Source organism: Camelus bactrianus, chromosome 6 (genome assembly GCF_048773025.1).
Source record: "Camelus bactrianus isolate YW-2024 breed Bactrian camel chromosome 6, ASM4877302v1, whole genome shotgun sequence".
NCBI classification, from domain to species: Eukaryota; Metazoa; Chordata; class Mammalia; order Artiodactyla; family Camelidae; genus Camelus; species Camelus bactrianus.
The window spans coordinates 87,430,340-87,454,553 of record NC_133544.1 but is presented as its reverse complement, the minus strand read 5'-3'; the positions used below and the strand labels follow the sequence as shown (position 1 = coordinate 87,454,553).

The 24,214-nt window shown below is 35.7% G+C and overlaps 1 protein-coding gene across 7 annotated transcripts in view; it reads left to right on the top strand.

Moving 5' to 3' along the window:
* Positions 1-21,640, top strand: part of ICE2 (interactor of little elongation complex ELL subunit 2) — a 61,567-nt gene extending 39,927 nt beyond the window's left edge. For 6 of the 7 annotated variants that reach the window (XM_010969429.3, XM_045506283.2, XM_045506284.2 and 3 more), the window contains 4 exons: positions 10,723-10,807; positions 12,083-12,133; positions 15,576-15,834; positions 19,374-21,640. In XM_010969429.3, coding sequence (XP_010967731.1) covers positions 10,723-10,807; positions 12,083-12,133; positions 15,576-15,834; positions 19,374-19,496 — 518 coding nt within the window. In that variant the 3' untranslated portion in view covers positions 19,497-21,640. The other variant, XM_074366221.1, reaches the window with a different exon arrangement.
* The last annotated feature ends 2,574 nt before the right edge of the window (positions 21,641-24,214 follow it).

The window sequence follows — 24,214 nt, the reverse complement described above, 5'->3', positions numbered from 1 at the left end:
TTGCAACAGGAAGGGAGTGTAGGAGAAAGGACTCCTAAATAAGTTTTTATTATAGTTACTTTCTGGAAATAGGATAAAAACAGTAAATACAGTTTGTCATAGTGTCTGGGGTGACTGAGTATAGTTAAAACAAGTTACGTATCAGATGTGACTGTAAGGTAGTATGTGTGACTCATTACTTAGTCTCTTTTTTAAAGGTCTGTCTAACATCATGTAGAGTTAGTGGTTTTAGTTTTAAAGGAGAGCACCTGTCTACAGATGGTCAAGATATTTATATTTTATAGGGCATCTTAGGACATCTGGCTTCAGAAGTGTTTATTACTGCCCTTTGACATCTAAATAACTGGCTAATTGAAAATTATTTTTACCTGTATGATATTTCACTTATTATGAGTTACAGTATGAACTTAAAAGCAGTAATGTGTTTCTTTTCAAACGTTTTGTTGTTTGATCTTCTGTGTGTCGGTCTCCCTTCCCTTGCTATTCCAGTCCTCCTAGCTTCGCCTCCTCCAGGCTCCCAAGATACAGCTCTTAGCATATTGCCGGAGGTTTTGTTTTGTTGTTTTTCTCTCCTTTTTGTTCTTTATGTACGTACTACTCAAATCAAATTATATAATACATTTGAAATGCTCCAAAATCATCCTTAGAAGCTATTAAATGTACATATATATATATACACACACACACACATATATACACACACACACTTATATTTACGTATTTGTGTATGTTATAAAATAATTCAGTAATACTCTAACTCACTTATGAAGTATGTACTGAGGGTCAAGGACTATATATTCATTATTACTAATCCTTACTATTCTGTAGAATAGATGATGTTTATCTTTGTTTTACAGAGGAGGAAACTGAGGCTAAGAGAGATTATTGCTCAAGATTACACAATTTGTGGGAAATCCAGAATTTATATCCATATTTTTTCTGATTCCACTATAATGGAATGTAGAAAGCAAGCTGACTTTGGGAGTCAAAAGATAAGTGTATGAGCACTTCATATTTTAAAGTTCTTTTACCTTGGGTAAAATCATTTAAGTTCTCTAGACCTCAGCTTTTTCATCTGTATGTAGTGGCCATAATAAAATTTTGTTCAGTCTACCTCGGGGACTGTATACACAAATCCTTTTTATTACAATGATTACATAATGTATTGCCCTAAAAGTAGACTTCTCCTTAATGAAAATAGGTACCTAAAGACAATGAAGTAATACTGTGTATATTTTTGTACTGAGAAAAAGATGAAAATATGAAAATAATCTTTATGATACCAGAATAAGAAAGAATTTCTTAACCAAAAATTAAAAGAAGACTAGTTGGGGTAGTGGGGAGGGTATAACTCAGTGGTGGAGTACATGCTTAGCATGTACAAGGTCCTGGGTTCATTCCCCAGTACCTCCATTAAAAGAGCCAGTAAATTAAAAAACTGAATTAACCCCCCAAAATTTTAAAATAAATTAATTAATTAAAGGAGACTTCAAAAACCTGATAACGTCTGTATACTTATACATAATTTTTTAAAATGTTTATGTGGTGCTCCTTCAGTCCTAAGACACTGTCAGTTGTAAAATATACCTTTGTTTTGATATGTTTTTCCCTTTGATTTTTAGCTTTTTAAGTATAGTAATATACATTTAGAAAAGTGAAAAAATTATAAATATACTTTACAGTTCAAGGAAGTATAACAAACCAGCACCTCTTAACTAGCAGCCAGATCAAGGTGTTGAAAACTACCAGTGCCCAGGAGGACTCCCCTTGTGACACTTCCCAGTCTTAGCCTTTTTCCTCTCCTGCAGTGGTCACCTCTATACTGGCTTCCAGTGTAATCGTTCTGTTTTTGTCAGCTCTATACAAGTTAAATCCTAAAGTAGTACTGTTTTGTTTATGCCTTCTTTTACTAACATAGGTTTTGAAATTTATCCATTTTGTGTATAGCAGTAGTTCATTTTTATTGTTTTTGACATACTCCTTTATAAGAATATATCACAATTTATTAATCCACTTAACTTTTGGAGCCTGCTGGGGTTGTTTCCATGTTAATACAACTATGAACATCTTGTAAATGTCTGTTAGTGCAGTGTGTACACATTGCTGTTGTGTGTATACCTAGGAGTGGAATTACGGGGTCATAACTTAAGCATACATTCATCTTCAGTAGAGAATTCTAGAAAGTTTCCCCAAGTGGTTGTGTCGCTTTACATTTACATTAGCAGTATGTGAGGGTTGCAGTTTCTCCACAGCCTTGTCCATACTTGGCCTTATCAGTTTATTTAATTTTATCCATGCTGGTAGGTAGGTATTGATAATATCTCATTAATGTTTTAATTTGCCTTTCCTTGGTTATTTAGGAAGTTGGACACTTTCATTGATTAATAATTATTTGGATGTTTGCTTTTGTGAATTGCCTGTTCAAACTTCTTTTTCTGTTGGCAAATTTTTGTTTGGTAGTTCTTTGTTAGTTTTAAATGTTACAAATATTTTTCTTCTACTCTCTGCCTTGCCTTTTCAGTCTCTTAATGGTGTCTTTTGAACTTGATATAGACCAACAGCCATTTCCTTTATGGTTAATGATTCATTTGCCCTGTTTAAGAAATCTTCCCTACAGCAAAATCATGAAGATATTATCACAGATTATCTTTTAGAAGCCTTATTTTCTTTTTTATTTTTTAATTTCTAGATACACAGTTCTTGTGGTATTTATTTTTGCATGGAATATCAAGTTTTGTTTTGGTTTTTTTCCCAGTTTTCAGCACCATTTACTGAAGAGACCATCCTTTGCTATTCTCCAGTGTTACTTGTGTTATAAATCATATATGTGGTAATTCTGGACCCTCTGTTTCTCTATCCTTGAGACAGTTCCCGTTTTAATTACTCTAGCTAGAGTAATTAAGTAATTACCGTAGCTAAACCATTAACTGTCTTAATTACTTCAGCTTTATAAAATGTTTTACTATTTGGTAAAGTAAATTTCATCAGCTTGTTTTTCTTCAATAAAAACTACCTATCAGATATTTTCTCTGCATTTATTGTTATGATGTTATAACATTTCTCTTCTCTTCTACTAATGTTATGAATCATATTAATTAATTTTAAAATGTTAACCCACCCCATGTCCCTACCATTTATACAGCTTGGTCGTGATATATAACTTTTTGTATGTTGGTAGATGTAGTTTGTTAATACTTATTTTGCCATCTGTGTTTATGAGTGAGAATGGCCTATAATTTTCCTTGTGAGCTATTGGTATTAAGGCTAAGTTTATGTCATAAAGTGGGTTGGGATCTGTTTCCTCTTTTTCTGTTATCTGGTAGAATTTTTATTGGTGTTATTTCTTACTTCAGTGTTTGGTTAAATTGACCAGAGAAGCATGTAGATCTAGAGTTTCTTTTTGAGAATGTCCTAATTATCAATTCAATTTTTAAATTAGTTTTAGAACCACTCAGATAATTAATTTCTTGAATCGATTTTAGTAACTGGTGTGTGTGCACATGTGCTTTTTTAAGAAATTTGTTTATTTTTCTTAAATTTTCAAAATTAATGGCATAAAGATCTTCATAATAACCTCCTATGATCTTTTAATGTCTGTAGTAACTATAGTAATTATTACACATTACCAAAAAATTTGGGTTTCTGTCTACCAATTTTTTATGTTTTCTATTTGACTTGTCTGTTCAGGGACTTTTTTTTCCTCTTAGTGCCTTCTTATGAATTGAATATTTTTATTCCATTGTTTTCCTTTTATTAATAGGATAGTTATATGTTAACATAATTATGTGCTCTTATACTAGTCTCTTGATGATGATTTTAGAGCTGTGTTGTCTAATACAGTAGATACTAGCCACAGGTGACTATTGAAGTGTAAATTTATTAAAATTAAAATTAAGTAAAATTCAAAATTCAGTTCCTCAGTCATACCAGCCATATATCAAGTGCTTAGAAGCCACATCTGGTTACTGAACTGGACACTGCAGATATTTTCATTATCACAAAAAAGTTCAGTTGGACACTGCTACTCAAGTAATTATAACATGCATTTTTGATTTTCACCATTAATTATTGGTGTATTCTAGCCTCTTCTCAGACAATACTATCTTATTTTTATATACATTATAATCAGTGTATACATTTAATATTCATTTACACTTAGCCATATATTTAACCTTTGTAATGCTTTTCTTCTTGCATCTCTAAGATTCTAACTACAGTTGACCCTTGAACAACACAGAGGTCAGGGGTGCCAACCCCCTGTGCAGTCGTAATTCCTTGTACAGTTTTCCCTCAGTATCTGTGGGGTACTGATCCCAGGGTGCTCAAGTCCCATGGTTGGCCCTCTGTATCCACAGTTCTGCATCCATGGATTCAACCAATCATAGATTGTGTAGTACTGTATTTACTGGGGGGGCGGGGAATGCGTATAAGTGGACCTGGCATGGTTCACACCCTTGTTCATGGGTCAACTACAGTATAATATTCCTCTGCATGAACAATACTCTTTAGTATTTATTACAGCTCTGCTAGTGACAAAGCCTCCCAGTTTTTATTCATTTGAAAAAAAAAATTTTTTTATTTCACTTTAATTTTTGTAGGAAAAGTAATTCATTGTTTCCTGGCTTCTTTTGTGTCTGTTGAAGTCAGCTATTGATCTTATTTGTGCTCCTTTGAAAGATATGTGTCTTTTCTTTGGCAGACTTTAAATTTTCTCTCTTCCTTTCAACAATTTTTCTACAATGTGCCTAGATTAGGTTTTCTTTGTAAATATCCTTTTACATGTTGTTCATATTGTAACATATTACTCCTTAGTATGTAATTTGATGACCTTTGACAGTTTGGGGGAATTCTTAGTCATTGTCTCACCAAACATCACTTCTTCCCCATTCTCTCTCTTCCTTCTCTGGGGTTTCTGTTGTATTATGTTACATTTTACCATGTCCGTAATGTCCCTTACTTTCTCTTCTGTATCTTCCTTTTGACTCTTCCTGCATGACTATATTTTCTTCTAGTTTACTAATGTTTTCTTTAGCTGTTCCTAATATACTATTTCATTCATCACCTGAGTCTTTAATTTTAGCTATTGTATTTTTTGGCTCCAGATTTTCCATTTGGTTCTTTTTTATACAGTATAATCTTCTACAGAAATTCTCGATTGTGTCTGAAGTATATTAGGCAAAATTATTTTAAAGTCTTTATCTAATACCCTTGTTACCTAGATCCTTTGTGGGTCTTTTCTGTTATTTTTTGTGTATTAGTTTCATAGGGCTGCCATAAAAAGCACCACAAATCGGGTGGCTTAAAACAACAGAAACTTACTGTTTCACAGTTCTGTAGACTAGAAATTGAGGTGAAGGTGTCACAAGGCCATACTCCTTCTGAAACCTGTGAGAGGGAATCCTTTCTTGCCTCTTTTACCTTCCAGTGTTTTGCCAGCAGTCGTTGGCATCCTTGTCTTATAGATGCATCACTCTCATCTCTGCCTCTGTCGTCACTTGCATCATTTTCCTGTCTCTCTTGTCTTCCTATAAGGACGCCATTCATAGTGAGTTAAGGGTCCATCCTACTCAACTGTGACCTCATCATAACTAATTACATCAGCAACAATCTTCTTTCCAAGGAAATTCACATTCTGAGTTAGTGGGATTAGAGCTCTGACATATCTTTGTATGGGGACACCATTCATTCCACAACAGGTTGTTCTTTTACAGTCCACTTTTTTTTTATCATATGCCAGAATCTTCCTTATCAAGGACTCGATATTATATATGAGAAATTATAGAGATGATGTGAGAGTTAAAATGTTTTCTTCCTCTAGACAGGATTACTTTTGACCACACTAGCAATCCTGATTTGCTGTAATCCAGTTACAGGGATTTAGCTGATTCGAAGCTTGACTTTGGACTGCAGAAAGGCCAGTTTACTTCCCACTTATTGCTGGACGTTGCCTTTCATGGTCTGACATTGCCAGTCTTTGGAAAAGCCTGCTTGCAAGGCTAGCTCTCTGCTGGTTTCTGGGAACTTGGATACTAAATGGTGTTCTACACTGATACAGACTTCCTGTAGCTGATAGGATGGCTCATTGTGCCTACACTGTTTGCAAACAATATGGCTCACTCTGAACACCTGCTTTCCTTCTGAGAGTCTGAAATTTTGGTGTGTGTTAGGCAGAGAGTGCCTACATAATGAGCCCCCAATAAAAACCTTGAGTACTGAGTCTCCTCCAGTAGGTTTCTCTGGTATTTAAAAAAAAAATTGCTGGAGAAATTAAGTGCATCTTGTGTGACTCCAGTGGGAAAGGACTGCTTTAATAAAACATACGTAATATAAAATATACCATTTTAACCAATTCAGTGTATAATTTACTGTACATTTTTTAGTGTACAATTTAGTATTAAGTACATTCGCAGTGTTGTGCAGCCGTCATCACTGTCCATTTCCAGAGCCTTTTCATCATCCCAAATAGAAACTAAGGAGAGGACTTTTGAAAATTGTCCTCTGAACTTCACCCACACTTCTTTTCTTTTTGCTGATTCTTCTTTAGCTTGTATCCTTTTGCAATAATAAATCTCATCCATGACTACAACTGTATGCTGAGGCTATGAGTCCTTTTAGAGAATCACCAAACCAGGGCCCCAACTTAGAATGTTAGTGTTTATCTACTTCATAGACCCTGAACTCCAGTTTTTGTTCCTCTAATCCTGAGAGGATATCGAAAGCTCTGGTACATTTCTTAGTCTCTCAGTCGCTTTTTCCAGATTAACAGGCACTCTTAATTAAGACAGGAGCAGCCCCAAGGGCCAGGCTCACATCTCTGGTTTTCTTTCTTCCTTGGGTTATTGTTTCCAAATATATTCCCAATCCCTTTTTGAGTCACCACTAACAAATTATGTAATTTAATTACTCATGATATATATTGCCTTTGTCTCTTCTGTTTATTGATACATCCCAAGCACCTAGAACAATATCTAGAACATGGAGGCACTCAGTGAGTATTTTTAGAATGAGCGAAGTTGGCTTGGATAATTGGTTGAAGGAACAGAAAAGGCAAGGAGAAGGGAAATGACAGAAAACAAACCACTGAATCTATATATGTTATTCTTTTTACAATGGGATACAAGAAGAAAATACTCTCATTTAATTTTTCTCTAAAAAAATTAAGCATTCCTGGTATTGACTATATGTATCGACAGGTGGTCCTCTCTCGTGAATGTTGTCATGGAGTCCTGTGACATGTAAAATGGAAAGTGTTCTCCTTGCCTTCACATTGCACATGGCCAGGGAGACATTGTGCTCAGTCCGTTCCATGTGAATGGCCACCCCTAGAGCTGTGCTGTATAGCATCCTCAGGGATATTTTACATATGATTTTGTTGCCAAAAAGGAAAGATGTTGCTTATTTAAAACAAAACCAAAAACCCTCATGTATCTGTGTACTCTCATGGCTTAGAACCAGATTTGAAAATACTTTTCTTTTAGAATCTCCCAAAGAGCCTCTAGGATAGGAGTGCAGTCCCTACCTTAAGTTCATATAAAAAATTGACTAACACCAGGGAGGGTGGACATTCCTAGTAGAATTTCAGCAAAAACTTTGTGTAATTGGTGTGTGGTGTTAAATATAACATTGTCATGGTTGAGTAACCCTCACAATGAGGCACCTGTTCCATTTGGATCTGTGTATCATTGCGGGTACCTTTTTTTAGCTATGACAGCCTTTAAACCTATAGCAAAGTGAACTGAACTTTAAATCCATCCTTCAAATAGTTGTATCACACAGAATTAAAACAAGATTTATCAAAACAACAAAGCATAATTAATCATATATTGTGTATTATTTTATTCTTTCCAAGGGTTTTTGTAATTTTAATTGCTGTTAACAGCTTTTAATGTGTGTTGACTGCTGCTCTAAATAAAAGAAAAAAATAAAGCTCAGAATGATTAAGTAACTTACTGATAGACACAGAGTTCATCAGTGTCAGAATCAGAATTTAGTCACAGTTTTGAAATTTTTCTAACTTGGCGTAAACCTAAAAAGGGCTAGGGAAGAATTGGTTGGGGCAGAGGGGAGGAGGGAATGTTAAATATAACAAAAGTGAAGTACAGTGTGTATAACAAGGTTAATCAGTGTGACTTAAGACAAATGATTTATTGTGTCTCAGAAGTTGGGATCTTAAAATCCTAACCAGAAGATTTCCAGGTGCCCCTCTCCTCTTTGCCATGCACTCAGGCACCGTGGGCCTTTCTTAGTTGTGGCGTGAGTTTTCCTTACTCATTTCTTGCTAGCCACTCCTCCGTGTAACTTAAGCACTTCTTGTCAGTTTGCCCTCCCTAGCCCTATGATTTCAATATTTCAAAGAAATTTAAGACAGTTTCTTCCCAGAAATCAAAGTTGGGGACAAAGTTGCATTAGATCTTTTGGCGATAACTGGGAGGGTAAAGTTTACATGTGTGACTGAGATTCAGATATAGCATATCTCATGGGACACAAGTAATATAAGATCTCAGTTACTTAACTGAAGAGCATATTGGTTTACAGGTCTCTAGTCCAGCGATTCTTAAACTTGATTGTGTATCAGAATCACTGATGAGATAAGTGTCTCAAGCACACGTATGACTCACTTGAGGTCCACAGGTCAGAATGCTCCAATACTGAGAGAATTGTAAGCTCCTTGAGGAGGTGGGGCCTCACAGCACTTAGTATGATGTTCTGTGTGTATTTCTGACCGCCTGTATCTGATGTATACTATAACACATACTTTTTGTCGAGATTGCTTTAAAAAGATAAGAACCGTTAGTTTCCTCAAAAGCATATTTAGTAAATGTCTAAAAATGTTTTATTCTACTTAATATTCCCTTTCTACAGTTATTAAACCATTAAAATGTGCCTTTGTTATTAGAAACGTCACTGTATAATAATGAGTGTTAGAAATACAGAGGTGAAACTAAAACTTGGCACAGGAAATAATAAGTAGGTGTGGGAAAAATAGATTGTTGTTTTAGAAGAAAAGTATCTGGTAAAAATGTTTCTAATTCTTCTTTACAAGCACAAAGCAAATGAAAGGGGCCTACATATGAAAATATGATGTTAAATTATGTGCGTTTTCTTTTGTTGCACAAGGACTGATGTCAGCTTTCCAGGTCACATGTTTTGATAAATAAATGACAGATAAATATAATTAACATTGCTGTATGTTATATCTGAAAGCTGTTAAGGGAATAAATTCTAAGAGTTCTCATCAAAAAAATGATAGAATCTAAAGAAAATTTAAATTTAAATGATGTTATTTTCAGCATTGGTGAGTATGACACTCTAATGCTAATGATGTTTTTAACTATGTTACTATAGCATAGTTTTTATATTGACATGATTATATAACATGTAACCAAGGGCTATCTTTTATATTACTTTCTTGAAGCATTTTGGCCTCAGTGTTGTGTCTCAACCTGTTTTGTTGTAGAATATACATACTACTTTTTAAAATGGAATTGTAATCTTGGTAATTGACCGTTGTGTTTTTTGGAATTCTAGAATTAGGTCATGTTTGTGAGAAAGTAAGACTTGTAACAAACTCCTTTGATTTTTTTTTTTTTAAACTGTAGGAAATCTTATGATGTGCTTTAATTAAAAACCAAGCCAGATTTTTTTACGGTTTATTGAGACATAGTTAGCTAATAAAATTGTAAGATATTTAAAGTGTGCATCATGATTTGATATACATATGTATTGTAAAAGGATTCCTCCCATTTAGGTAAATTAACACGTCCTTCACCTCATGTATTTTTTTTTTTCTTTCTTTTTTTGATGAGAACATTTAAGTTCTACTCCCCTATCGTATTTCAGTTATGCAGGACTGTATTATTAACTATAGTCACCATGTTATACATTAGATCTACAGACGTTATTCATCCTTTCAGCTGAAAGTTTTTACTCTTTTAGCCCCCGAACCCCAGCGAACCACTTTTCTCCTGTGTTTCTGTAAGTTTGACTTTTTTCCCCCCAGATTCCTCGTAAGTGATTCCACGCAGTATTTCTGTCTCTCTCTCTCTGACTTATTTCACTTAGCATAATGCCCTAAAGGTCCATTGGGTTGTTGCAGATAGCAGGATTTCCTTTTTTCCTTATGGGTGAATAATATTCCATCGTGTGAGTGTGTGTGTGTGTGTATGTATCATATCTTTATTCAGACATCCATTGATGGGCATTAGGTTATTTCCGTATCTTGGCTACAGTGAATGATTAAGCCAGATTTTTATAATCTAATTTCTATCTTTAAGTCTGTGTTAGGAATTTGCAGCACATGGCCTAACTATAAACTTGACTTTATCCACTTGCTTTAATAATAGGTACATATTTCTCTAAAATTTTAATTTTCATAGAAATGCAACTTTAATAAGAATTAGAACAACCCCTCTTTTAACAGTTGTTATTCTTAAATTATGGGTTAGAGATGATTTTTTGGGTGTGGATCTCTGTAAACTTTTCTAGATTCAGTGAATATTTTGGAAGTAATACATATTTCTTTTATAATCTGACTTTTATGTTATTTTAAAATACAGCTTTACTTAATAAACTTAATAAAATGTGAATTTTGTCTCTTTTTAGAATATAAAGTCCCTTTATAGTTATTACAGTTTTGTAAAAATATTTTTAAAGAGACTAGATAACTTGTTTTTTTGTTTTTTAAACACCATAGTTCTTTTTAAGTTTGATATTTTATTTTAGGACATATTGATGCATTTACTTCAAAGCTTTTCCTGCTAGAAGAAATTACCTCAGAAGAATTGAAAGAAAAACTTTCAGCACTCAAGTAAGAAACTTTAATTTGTAGTGGAAATTTTAAAACTCAATAGTATGATCACTAATTTTCATTTATCTCTAAATATATTGGTTAAGTTTAAATTATTTATTTTCAAGACTTTTAATCCTGTTGTACACTTCCCCTGACCCCATTTGTGATCCATTTCACATTAATCTTTTCTCTCTCCCAAGAAAATATACTAGTGGCACCAGTATTTCAGACGAGATTGGGTGTGTTCAGGGTGGTATGGCTGTAGACTGGCACCAGTATTTTTACTTAATACAAAGGAGGCTAGAAGAATACGATAGCCTACATCTTGGAGGTGTAAGGGAGCATACATCTCAGCCCTTTTTAGGGATGGGAAGATAGGACAGTCAGACTGTTAGCTCTCAGGACTGACATCATGACTTTTAAAAATCTGCCCTTCTACCAAGCATTACTGTACATCAGATTGAGATGAATTTAATTTGCATCTCACAGCTTTCCAGGAAGGACTGGTGTTAGTTTTATCTCTATTTTATGTATGAGGAAACTGGGACTGAGACTGACTTTCCCCAGAGCACGCAGCTGACCTGGAGTAACAACCTTGGTAGTTAATATGTTTGTTTTACCACTGAGGGTGGGGAGTTGTTCTGACTTTTATTAGTTGCATAGTTCCACTTTTGGGGCTTGTCACAGTGTTTGAAGGATCCGACTTCAAACTTGAATTCTCTGCTTATACTTAAGCATCTGCTTCATTATAAGAACTGCTTCTTTTGAGGGGTAGCTTTTTATTTATTTATGTGAATAGGAAAGCTTTTCCATACATTGCTCACTGCATGCCCTACATCCACCAGTGAAAACCATTTTTAAATAAATAATAAAGGCAGTGAGTTTAGGTCTAGAAAAGATACTAAATCAGTATGTTATATTTCATTTCCCTTTATTCTTTTAAAATACCTTTCAGTTTCTTTGGAGTTCACCACTACCATATTTAAAAGGCAAACTCTTCTGCAGATTAGTTCTGCTGAAGATTTCTAAACATTTTAAAAATAATTATCTCTTTACAACTGCTGTACTCCCACAAACCAAATACTTTATGATTTTGAGGAGAAATTAAAAAATGGCAAAAATTAGGCAAATACTGTAGTTGAATCAAATTATAAATAAATATCGTTATTCTGGGTTTTACATATTTCATCTGTTGTTTTCTTTTGTTATTGAGGACATTTCATGAGGAGGCATAATTATTAAGAGTAAGCTATTTTGTCACTTAATTTTACATGAATTTCTTCTGTTTAATAGGATTTCAAGTTTATTTAACATCCTCCAACACATTCTAAGGAAACTAAGTAGGTAAGTATTTTTTGGACATTTTGCATTGATATGTCTCATTTTCTTAGATGTTGTTAGCAATAAATAGGAAATAACCTAGCATACAAGATTTATTCTATTGTGTCAGAGTTGAAATTGTGAAAATATAAATAAGGTAATATAATAGTATTTGGCTTTAATGAGCTTACAGTTACCTTTTTCTATAAGGTTATTGTAATGGTTTTCTATTGCCGCTGTAACAAATTACCACAAACTTAGTAGCTTAAAAAGGAGGTCAGTATCTGCAGTCAGTTTTCACTGATCTAAACTTGTGTCAGCAGAGCTGGCTCCTCCCGGAAGCTTTGAGGGAATAATCGTTTCTGTTTATTGATTTTCAGTTTTAGTGGCTACCTATATTTCTATTCTTTTTCAATTGAAAGGCAGTTGGTGTACAGTATTATGTTCGTTTCAGGTGTACTGCATAATGATTTGACATTTGCATACATCATGAAATGATCACAGTAAGTCAGTAACCATCTGTCCCCATACAAAGTTACAACAATATTATTAATCATATTATTTATGCTGTATATTACATCCTTGTGGCTTATGAATTTTAAAACTGGAGGTTTGTACCTCTTAAATCCCCTTTGCCTATTTCTCCCCCACACACCACCCTCCAGTAGCAACTACCTTTTTGTTTTCTGCTTCTGTAAGTCTGTTTTTGTTTTGTTTGTTTTGTTTTTCAGATTCTACATACAAGTGAGGTCATATGATATTTGTCTAAATACCCTTTAGATCCATCTATATTGTTGCAAATAGCAAGATTTCACTTTTTATCACTGAGTAATATTCCATAATATATGTGTATCACATCTTCTTTATCCATTTATCTATCAGTGGACACTTACCTTGCTTCCATCTTGGTTATTGTAAATAATACTGTGGTGAACATTGGTGTGCATTTATCTTTTTGAATGAATGTTTTTGTACTCTTCAGATAAATACCCAGGAATGGAATTGTTGGATGATATAACAGTTCTATTTTAAATTTTTTGAGGAAAATCCGTGCTGTTTGCCATAGTGACTGCACCAATTTATAATCCCACCAGCAGTACCCATGGGTTCCCTTTTCTCCATATCCTCCCCAGCACTTGTTATTTATTGTCTTTTTGATGATAGCCGTTCTGACAGGTGTGAAGTGGTATCTTATTGTGGTTTTGATTTGAATTTCCCTGATGATTAGTGATGTTGGGCATCTGTATATTTTCGTTGGAAAACTACCTGTATTTCTTGACCTGTGGCCCTCTACTCCATCTTCAGAGTACATCGCTCACATCTCTGCTTTCATTATCACATCGCATCCTTAATTGCATTTGCAAAGCCTCTGAAGGGTAACATTCATGAGTTTTGGAGACAGGATGTGGACGTCCTTGGGGAACATTATTCAGCCTTCCGTAGCTATACTGTTTACATTTTCGGGATGAGGAAGTACCATAGAGCTAGTCATCAAGAGCCATTAGGTCCATAGAAAACCTTAGAATATAGATTCCCCACCTGATCATTTATTAAACCATTTCATTATGTGAACTAGCGTATTCCTTCTGTTATATATACCCTTAACAAAAGATAAACTAAAAAACAATTCAAGAGTTTGAACTAAAAGTCAAAAATCTCCAAGTTTTAACTCTCCAGCTTAACTTACTGTACAACTAGATAGATTCCTTAATTTATGAAATGATGGTGTTGAGTTAAGTGATTTCCTAGGTACTTTTCACTTCTGAGATTCTGTGAGTCTGGAGCAGGATTTTTACTTGATACATTTGATTCTTCATGTGAAGTACAGTGCTTAAACATGAAATTCGCCAGGTTCTTTTTAACATTTTATTATCGTTATCTTAGTTTTCTACTGAAGCTGTAACAAATTGCCACAAAATTAATGTAAAACAACATGAGTTTATTAACTTGTAGTTCTGTGAGTCAGGAGCCGAACGGGGGTCTTTTTGGGCTAGAATCAAGGTGTGATTTTTCTGCCTTCTTTTCTGTAGGCTCTGGGTGTGGTCTGTTTACTTGACTTTTGTATACTCTGGAGGCCACTTGCATTCCTTGGCTTTTGGCCCTCTTCCTTTCCTCCCTCTTCAGAGTTTCAGAAGCAAGTTGAGTCCTCTTTACGTCACGTCACTCTCACCTCTCTCACAGTCACATCTCCCTCTGAGGCTCATTCTTCCCTGTAAAACAAAGCTTTTTTCATTTTTACTGAAGGTAGTTAAAATATAATGTTTCCACTGATAAAAACTCAATCTTTGAAATGTTACTTCTTCCTACTGTCAAATTAATTATTATTAATTTCCTTATATGGAAATATGAAAGTAATTGGGGGAAAATGATAAGAATAATTCTCTGAGCCTCTTTTGTGAACACCTGTTACTCTTCTGTTTGAATAAATGAATGAAAATGTAACTTACCAGGTTTGAGGAAGAATCCCTGTAAGTATGACTAGTCCTTATTTTTAATGATACTTTGTGGGAAAGGACTGATGTTCTCCTCAGCACCTTTGAGCCAAACAAGTATGAAATCCCAGAAAAGCACAGTATGTTCATCATATCCTTTTACCTCTCTGTGTTAATACACTGAATTCCTTAAAGCTTTCTAAGGAGAGAGGGAAAATGTAGATCTGATGTTTGACAGAACTGATTATTGTGTCAGTAGGGGATCATAATTAACAGTATAGCTGTGGTTTTTGGCTGCCAAGGTTTATGTCCAAGTCCTGCACTCAGAACTTTGGGCAAATTACTTAGCATCTGTGATGTCTGTTAATCTCTGATATGGGGCTAATAATTAATATTATGCCTTGAAGGTTTGTTGTAGAGGATTTAATGACAGAATGGATGTAAGCAGTACAGCAGTCATTAGCTCGCGATGAGCGCTCAGTATCTATTAACTGGTGTGGTTCCTCTTACTCTGACAGCCCCTTTTGTTGTGCTGTGACTGTTCCATCGACTGTTTCTGTCGCTTTATTTAAACTTCTCAGTGCAGTGAATCTGTCACATGCACTTTTCTATCTCTATTCACCTAGTAGTAGATGCAAAGTAGATGCAGTGTTTGTTATAATCAGTTTAAATGCTGTGGCTAGGAATGGTATGTATATGTCCTCATAAAATGCTTTTCGGTATGTGTTGTCCCTGGATGAGAGACGTAGGCAGACTATTTGTTTCCCATTAAGTTACTGAACACTTAGAAACTGACATAACAGTGGGAGGAAAATAATTGCAGATCCTGAACTTTGGAAAAAATTAAAATTAGTTGCTGAAAAGCATGAAAATAGTTTAAAAGACTCTTATTTTACTTGGTCATAAAAGTATTTTTAGGAGTGGTCTCGCATTCCTATAATTGTTTTCAATTTTACCGATAGATCATGATTAATAAAGTGTTACTGAAACTGACACAGGGACCCAGTGAGTTGAGTTTCACTGTGTGGATTTAGTTTGCAGGAGGGTTCCTACTTGTTGTCTCATGCAGCAGAAGATTCTTCACTCCTGATCTACAAGACCTCTGATGGAAAAGTTACTAGGACAGCATACAATTTGCATAAAACACATTGCAGCCTTCCTGGTGTACCCTCTAGTCTCTCAGTGCCCTGGGTCCCCTTGGATCCCAGCCTCCTACTGCCATATCATATCCATCATGGAAGAATACCTTGTACTTTTCCGCCTAAATCACTAGGTCCCACAACACAACAAAAGGTAAGACTTTTTTGAAATTACATGTTCCACTGTTTATTATTAATCTATTTCACTGACTGTACAGTATCTCAGCCTGATGTCCACATTTGCCATGTCAATCACAGTGCCATTCTGAAAGCTGTATCTTTAGGAAGGATAGATGAAGTTATATGCTTTGCTGAGCCCAGTCATCGTGTCAGTGAAACTTTGTATTTTTGTCAGGTTTATAAGTAAGTCAACTGAAGAAAATCCTGTTAGCTTGCCCGGTGAGGGCACGGAGAAGGCAACCACATAGTTAAATCCCTGTGTTCCTATGAAAAGCAGAGTTTTGCAATTTTTTGCAGTTTTTATTTATGTATACTGTATACTGTTTCATTTCATTAAATATTTGAGGCAATTTGCAGAAGAATACCTACAATAAAATTATGATGGTACAATTAAAAATTGATAAGTAGGATATGGAAAAATATAAAAACAAGTATTAGTAATTCATGAATGCAGTGCCTTATTAAAAGTACAATAAAATGTTAAGGACTAGATTGTGTCTTGTTAAGTATTTTATAACTCAGTATTTTAGTTATAATTAGTATTATTTTCTTTATGGAATCTTTCCCAGAATACCAGTTGAATGATATTTCTCTATCTGAAACTTCTTTTAAAGCCACAGCTGGAGATACTCTTTACCATGCCACTCATTCTTTACATCATGTAAGAAGTTCCAGTTTGGGTTTAGTTAAAGGAGAAGTTTTATTTTCTACAGATGAATCTGGGTGTTCAGTAAATAGTAGCACAGTGTATTTTCCTTCCCCGGTGCAAAAAATCTTTGAGTCAGAATTACTGTCTGAGTTCTAGACCCTTCTTAATATGTTTGCCCCCAGAACATGTACCATTTGTATATCCAGTGGATAGTTTCTGTTCTTTTTTTTCTTTCTATGTTACATTAAATTAATCTAAATGTCCTCAAGTCCTTTTGAGAAATAGCTAGAAAGCAAATAATAAGGATTTTTCTCTAATTTACAGTGGTTTTATAGTTTACAGGAATTATTTATATTTTTCACTTCTCCACCCTCATGTTGTTATTGGGAGGACCTTTTTAGAAGTGACAACTTCTTTCATAGTCTCAGTTAACTTTGGCCAGGAAAACATATAAATGTGTTTAACCAATTGGGGCAAATGAAAGAATGGAGAGAGTTAGTTATTTTATAACCTCCAAAGACAACAATTTCTTGAGTTAAAAATAATAATTGAAAACTATTTTTGAAGTATTTATGTTATTTCTGGGAGAATGATTTCCTTTTAATTTAGCAGCTCTGATTATAGTTTCACCTATAACATTTAATTCTATACAAGACTGGCTTTTTCCTTTTTAGTGAAAATGAGCTGTTTAGTATCTTGACACAATTCTGTATGTTCAGGGTTTAGCCACAAAAAGTTAAACAACTTAATTATGTATACACTGAGCATTTGTTGATTTCTGTTTTTTAAGATGCCTCATTCATTCACTCCAGGGACAGATAGTTGGTGAGATTATCTGGGACCAGGTTGTTGTACAGCCTAGCATTAGGTCCAGTAGAACACCAGATAACCAGTGCATAGTTTAATGTTTTACCAAGTCCGTCGTAAGTTTTTGGTGATCTCTTACATACCTCCCTACAGTCTAGCTCTGCATTTGGTGGGAATACCCCATCTTTCTCCCATACTGCTTCCTAGCAAGGCCTTAGGAATGGGACCTTCTAGTCCAAACAGGCTAAACACAGATAAGGATTCCAGCTTTAGCAGCAAAGGAAAAGACCACAGCTTTAGGAACTCTGAGAAAGTAAGATATTTGAAACAGAAATCATCTACATACTTCCTGATCTAAAAACTCATGTAACAGGGGTCTCTGCCTCTAACACAATTCCTTAGTCCCTAGTCTACTGAACTCAGACCTCATCCTTGTCCAGTGCCTTAGGCGCTGACCCTGAGGGATACCCCAGTATGGCCTGTGTCCGCCTCCTGCTCCATCAAGCAGAGCGTAATGGGAGGACCCACCTGCTTCCTGTGCTGCTCCTGACTTCTTCCCACTCGAGCCCTCCTGCGGTGGCCCTGTGCCTGTCTGTTTTCTCCTTCCACAGCTTCTGTAATCAACGTGGATTACACATAACACACCCATGTGCACACACACACATGATCTCTCAATGAAAGGGTCAGAATGCTTGCTTTCTTCAACAATATAGTAGATACAATTAGTGTGATCAGTATACTTTTATAGTAAATACCAACTGAGTGGGGAGGGATAAGATGATCTAAAAATCACAGCAGTTTTCCAATCAGTCGGTTACAGAACTTCATCAGATTCAGACAGACAAACTGGCAGACTCAAATCCCAACTCAGGTTTGTCTTTTTCAGTCATCTAATTGTACACCAAGAAATGCCCCTAAAGAGACAAGAGATTAGGTGAGGGAAGCTGAAGTTTGATTCATTCTTAGTGAGCCAGTGGCCCCTTGGAGCTACTTGGTAATACTTCTGTTGTATAAGGAACATGAGAAATGAATATGGTTGGAATTACATCTTGCTTCCAGGTCTGGAGTGCACTGGACAAGGTGTGAAGGAATGGAAAGGGTGCAAGGTCACTAGAGAAGATAGAAGCAGTTATGGACAGGTTCCAGGGAAATGGTTTCAGGCTGTACAGCGTTGGTCCTTCTCCGCAAAGCCTAGGTTTTTCCATTACCCCATTTAAAACTTTATGCTCTCTCAGTGGCCAGGGGATGACAGCATTTCCAGGACTACAATTAGCTAGGGATTACGTCCTAAGAGTATACTCTTTCTTCCCTGGACTGTGTGAGCTGGAAAGCAGGAGGGAGCAGCAGCTTGTGCTGAGAAAGAGTAGATGTTAAGGTAGAACCAGCACCCCGACAGTTTCTTCCCTCTTCGTCCTCCTTCCTCTTTTCCATTCTCCGCGGTCTCCTTCAATTTTCCCTTCTCCCTTTTCTTTATCTTTTTCTTGCTCTTCTCTTTCAGCTCCTCAATTTTCCTTTGAAATTGAGTTCTTTTCTTTTCCCTTCCTTTCACATTTGTTCTTTTTTTCCTTCTTCTCTTTTGGACTCTTTTGTTTTACTTACTCTTTATCTCCTTCTCCATTTTTAATTTCCTCTCCCTCTTTACCACCCCTGACCTACTTCTTGTATTTCCTTCCTCTCCCTTACTGTTTTTCATTTCTCTTTTCTCCTCCTCTTCAGCTTGATTTTTCTAAGCAAATTGATCAAAAGGCCTGTCATTCCCTCATTTTCTCATTTAGCATTTCAGACTCTTCCAAATTTAACAATGAAGAGCGGTTTTCCTCTTCACTTCTCTCCATCTACTCTGATTTATCCCCTTCCCTGACTGTTGTTTGGAAATTTAGTACTTTAAAACTGTGTCAGATTAAAGCTTACTTAGAAGCAAAAAGTGACTAGAGATTAAAAATGTATAAAGGGCCATTTGCAAGTTAATTAGTCCATGTGTAAATAATACAGAGTTGACTGTATTAAGGTATGTTGTAAACATGTTATTCCATCCTGTTCTTTGCTTTATCTCTTAGATTGGTGGAACAAGAATGCCTACCCGCAGCCGCAGGAATTCAGTTTCCATGGAAGCCAAAAGCCTGCCTGCTCAGCAAGTTGAAAATGAAGGAGTGGCTCCAAGTAAAAGAAAAATAACTTAAGCCCTGGAAAATGAAGAAAAGCCAGTTATAACCATAGAAAACAAAGAAAAGCCAGTTATAACAGTGTTCAGTTTAGAAGAGTTTGAGGGGCAAAGAGAACATTTTTCTTTTAGTGTCCTTGGGAGTTCTTAGAGTGCCTTGAAAAAACATGTTGGCGATGGGAAGCAGTATTCCACCCAAAACAGAATGTTGTGCTCTTAACACCTGACGTTCGATGAGATTCTAGATACATTTTAACATTATCATGGCAGGGAAGTATAGAGAAGAAAATATTTTTGTAGTAGACCTTTTCCAAAAATTGTAAATAGGAAAATAATTTGCTTTTTTAAAGAGCAATATTTATCATTATATATTATGTTAATAATTTGAGTTGTATTGCCAGTCTGTTGAGATTGACTCAAAAGGTTAAATCTTACTGCTGTCAGAGATAATTTTGAGTTAAGTAAACCTTATTTCTGACCCATTATGACAGTTTTTATATACTACTTTAAAATGATGATTGTTGCAGGTTAATGAAGTTAGTACCTTTAAAAATTTGGTGAAATTCCATTGCAGAAGCCAAAAATAAAAAACCCTCTGCCTCTGAAAATATACAAGTAAGTTAACACTTTTTTGTTGGGCAACCATCAGTTTGTTTAAAAAAAAAAACAAAAACTTTTGTGGTTGAACAGGTTTGTTGAGGAATGCCTCTGTCTCTTGTCACAAATCCAGGCTGAGTGTTGAAATACATTACTAAAAGCAAAGAGCTGAGTATATTTTCTCAACATATCTCATGTTTCAACTGATAAGACTAATGTGTGGTAAAACAGATGCTGTGTTTTTCTCATCTGCAAAGATTCAATTCAATTATTGTGGATAATTTAAATTTTGCAGGACCACGGAGGTGAATTTGGAAAAGGGCATGATCAATTAATGTTATTGGAGCAAATTTGGACTTAAGAAGGGATGGACTTAATTTTTTAATTCCTCTTTAATGTGCACCGAACACGTGCATCATTTGTAAAATACAAACTTTGTAATCCAAGGCGGTATTTGCTTTGTTTTTGGAATTTTTTATGCATTTTTATATTAATATAAGACATTAGTCCTCGAAACTTTCTCAACTATTATAAGAAACTAGTAAGTATTTTTTTACTACCGAGTTTTGATTTTCTTGGTTGTTCATAAAATATTTTTTTAATTAATGAGTAATTATTGTAAAATCTTTAAATTTATTTTAATATATAATTTCCTCATCCTTTCATTCCCTTTTTAAAATATTGAGCTTTGTTTTCAGTGGACTTGATGGTTTGTGCTTTTTTTCTTTTTATAATTTTGTCACGTACCCACATTTCCCAGAAATATTTCAGTTGTGAATCACTTGGCAGTGAAGCAAGGGAGATGCAGGGATTCCCTTGGAATTTGCTCTTTTAAAAAAGCTAGACAATGATTGCTTCAGACTTCTGAATACTGGAGAGACTTGGCTTTCATTTTTTTACTGTTCCTTTTTAGTAAAATGTGATCTTGCAAGTGGTTATTTTGAAATTATCTTAGCCATTTATTTGAGAAACCCTGATAATATATATAAAGCCAGTCTTAGTTTTCTACTTGTGCTGAATCAAGCTTCTTTTTTCTAATGTATATTGGATCTTGTGTTCTTTTTCTTAATTTTTAGTATTGAGAATGTATAAACAATAATATGGTGTTGACAGTATGAGCAAATATTTAAAAAAAAAAAAAAAGCAGACCCAGTGTTGGCAAGAGTATGATGAGCCTGGGCCACTTATACCTCTGTGGAGAAGGTATAAATACTTCATTCACTAAATGTTTGAGTGCATCTGTGTGCTATGTAATCTAAAGCAGGTCCCCACAGTTACTCATAACATTCTTTTTTCACATATCACAGTATTTGTTCATTTGACTTACTGTCTTCTCGAATAGACTACAAGCTGTACAAGGATAATATATATTTGTTTTGTTCACTGTTATGTAACAAACACCTAAGACAATATCTGTTGTATAGTTGCTTACTGATAAAAGTTGGATGTACGAATAAATGAATGTTTAGATATCGAGGATAGATTTTTTTCCCTAGGAGCTTACATTCTAGTGGAAGGCACAGTAGTGATCTATGTGATAAGTAATAAAGTAATATAAGAAGGTCATCTAACCTGGACTTGATAATTAAGGAACGGTTTCTGAGATAAACCTTGCGATGAGTCTTTGAAAAATGAGTAAGTGCTATAAGGAGAGAATGAAAGATCTTCCATGCAGAAAGAAAGCAGCATGTGCAAAGGTGAAAGATGGCCAGACTGTAGGCTGTGAACATGGGAGATGACAGAAGCTGTAGGAAAGGGGCACACGTGCCATGCTGTAGCATTTGAATTTTGTCCTGGGCAATGTAGGAAACAGTACTGACTTTTAGTAAAAATAAATAACATGATCAGGTACTTTTTTTTTTTTTTAACCTTCTTGGCATTAGTCCAGACAATGGAACGGAGCTGGGAAAGACTGTAGGGAAGGAGAAAAGTTGGAAAGCTGTGTTGTAGTAACTGAGAAATGGTAAAGGCCCTGAGTTAGAACAGTAAGAGTAGGGATGGGCTCAGGTGATAGGAGAAAAGAAAGGTAACTTGGTGATACAGTTGTTAGGGAGAGTCATATATGGCTTCCAGGCTTCTCATTTGGGACACCGGGTAAGTAACAATGTCACTTAGTGAGAAAGTACGAGGAGGGGTGCGATTACAGGGGAAGAGAGCTCACTTACAATGTTCATTTTCTCTCAGCATTTCTATTCCTTGGATTCTGGGTCCGGGTGTGCTCTTATTGCTGAATAATAAATTACCCCAAAACTTAGCTAGTTAAATTAAACCACAAATAATTATTATCTCAGAGTTTCTGTGGGTCAGGAGTCTGGAGGCAGCTTAGCTGGGTGCCCCTGGCTCAAGGTCTCTCATAAAGTTGCACTCAAGCTGTTGACTGGGGCTGCAGTCATCTGAAGGTTTGCCTGGGGTAGAGCATCTGCTTCCAAGAAAGCTCACTCGTGGTGGTGGTGGTGGTGGTGGTGGAGGAAGTCCTCAGTCTCTCACTGATTGTTAGCAGGAAGCCTCATCCTCACCACGTGTACCTCTCCATAGGTCTGCTTGAGTGTCCTCGTGACATAGCAGCTGACTCACCCTAGAGTGAGCGATCCATGGGAGAGCAAGGAGGAAGCCCCAGTGTCTCGTGGCCTCGTCCTGTAAGTCAAACACTGTCACATATACCATATTCTCCTTGTTAGAAATAAGTCACTAAGTCCACACTCAGGCTTCACCTCTTGAAGGGACAAATATAAAAGGATTTTGTGAATGTATTTTTAAATTTCCACAAATACCATGAACATTTTAGGGACATTTTAGAAGAAGGATTAGGTTAAGATGGAGAGAAAAGAAAGGACTTTTTTTTTTTAATGTCTTTTATTACCAACATGTTAAATCTGAGATAGATAACTGGTGTCGAAGATAGTTGAACATTTGAGTTTTGAACTCAAGAGAGAAGCCTGATCTCGTCAGAGCAGAACTGGGAATTGACAGACATATCAAGTATGTCTGTGGTGATTGAAATCAGAGAAAGGGATGATAGCAGAAATGACTGGAATGAAGAAAGAGCCGTGAACGGAGCCCCCGGAAAAGCCAGAGAGCTTCAGTAAAAGAAGTTTCATTAAAGTGGCTGATATGAAAGTCAGATTGATAAATGTTAAGGAATTGTAGAAAGTAAGGTGGAAACAGTGAAAATCTTTATTGCCAATGGATCAGCAAAACTTAGAAATAGTTCCACTTCTTTTGCAGCTGGAAATGAAGTTAACCGGTTGCTTTCCAATTTTGCTTGGATTCTGTGTTTGGACACTGAACATTTTAGAGAGATTAGAAGAAGGCACGGGTTAAAGGTAGAGAGGGGAGAGGACACTTTTTCCTCTTAATGTTTTATTACCAACATGCTAAATTTGAGGTTCTTGATGGACGTGCCGGTAGAGATAATTAAGATGTGTGTTGTTACAGGTACATGCTACTTTTTAGTCAAACCATGGAACGTTTGATGTCAGGATTCACTGAATTTCTCATTAAGATGCAGAAATAAAGGGAATGCTCTCATTGATCTTTCCACCCTTGCCATGTTCCCTTGACTGATGTCCAGACTTCTTGTCAAAGTATAAAAAGACAGACACACAAACATCTATCCGGGGACGGGGTCCGGTCTGCTGAGCAAAGCTTACTTGCTGAAAGAGTCGAGGCCCAGACACACATTTGTAGGATGGGTCTTGAGGCGGCCTCAGCTAATGGGAAGGTTCAGTCAAGGGTTCACCTTGGTGTGTATGTTGTGTGTATCTTTCCTTTCAGTATATGAGCTGTTGCTAGAAAGTGATCAAGCAAGGAGCTACCAGATGTTGGTTTTTATAGTTGTGCATGCATGGTATAACCTGATTAATTTTCTAAGGGACTAGTGGGCAGAAGCCTGAGTGTAAATTGCTGTTTTGAAAGTGAAGAAACCTAAAGAATCTGTGGTTAGTGCATTGAATTTCTCCTTCCCTTTTCTTGAAAATGTGCATTTCTTGGAGGGGAAAAGGAAATCTTTTCTATAGTCTCTATCCTAGGTTTTGCCTACCCCAAAATATACAGCACAGGGGAGTATGTGCATGTTAATCTTAAGAGGCACACTCTAGTAAGGCCGTGGGTCTCAGGTCTCTCCCACACACTGTGTTAATG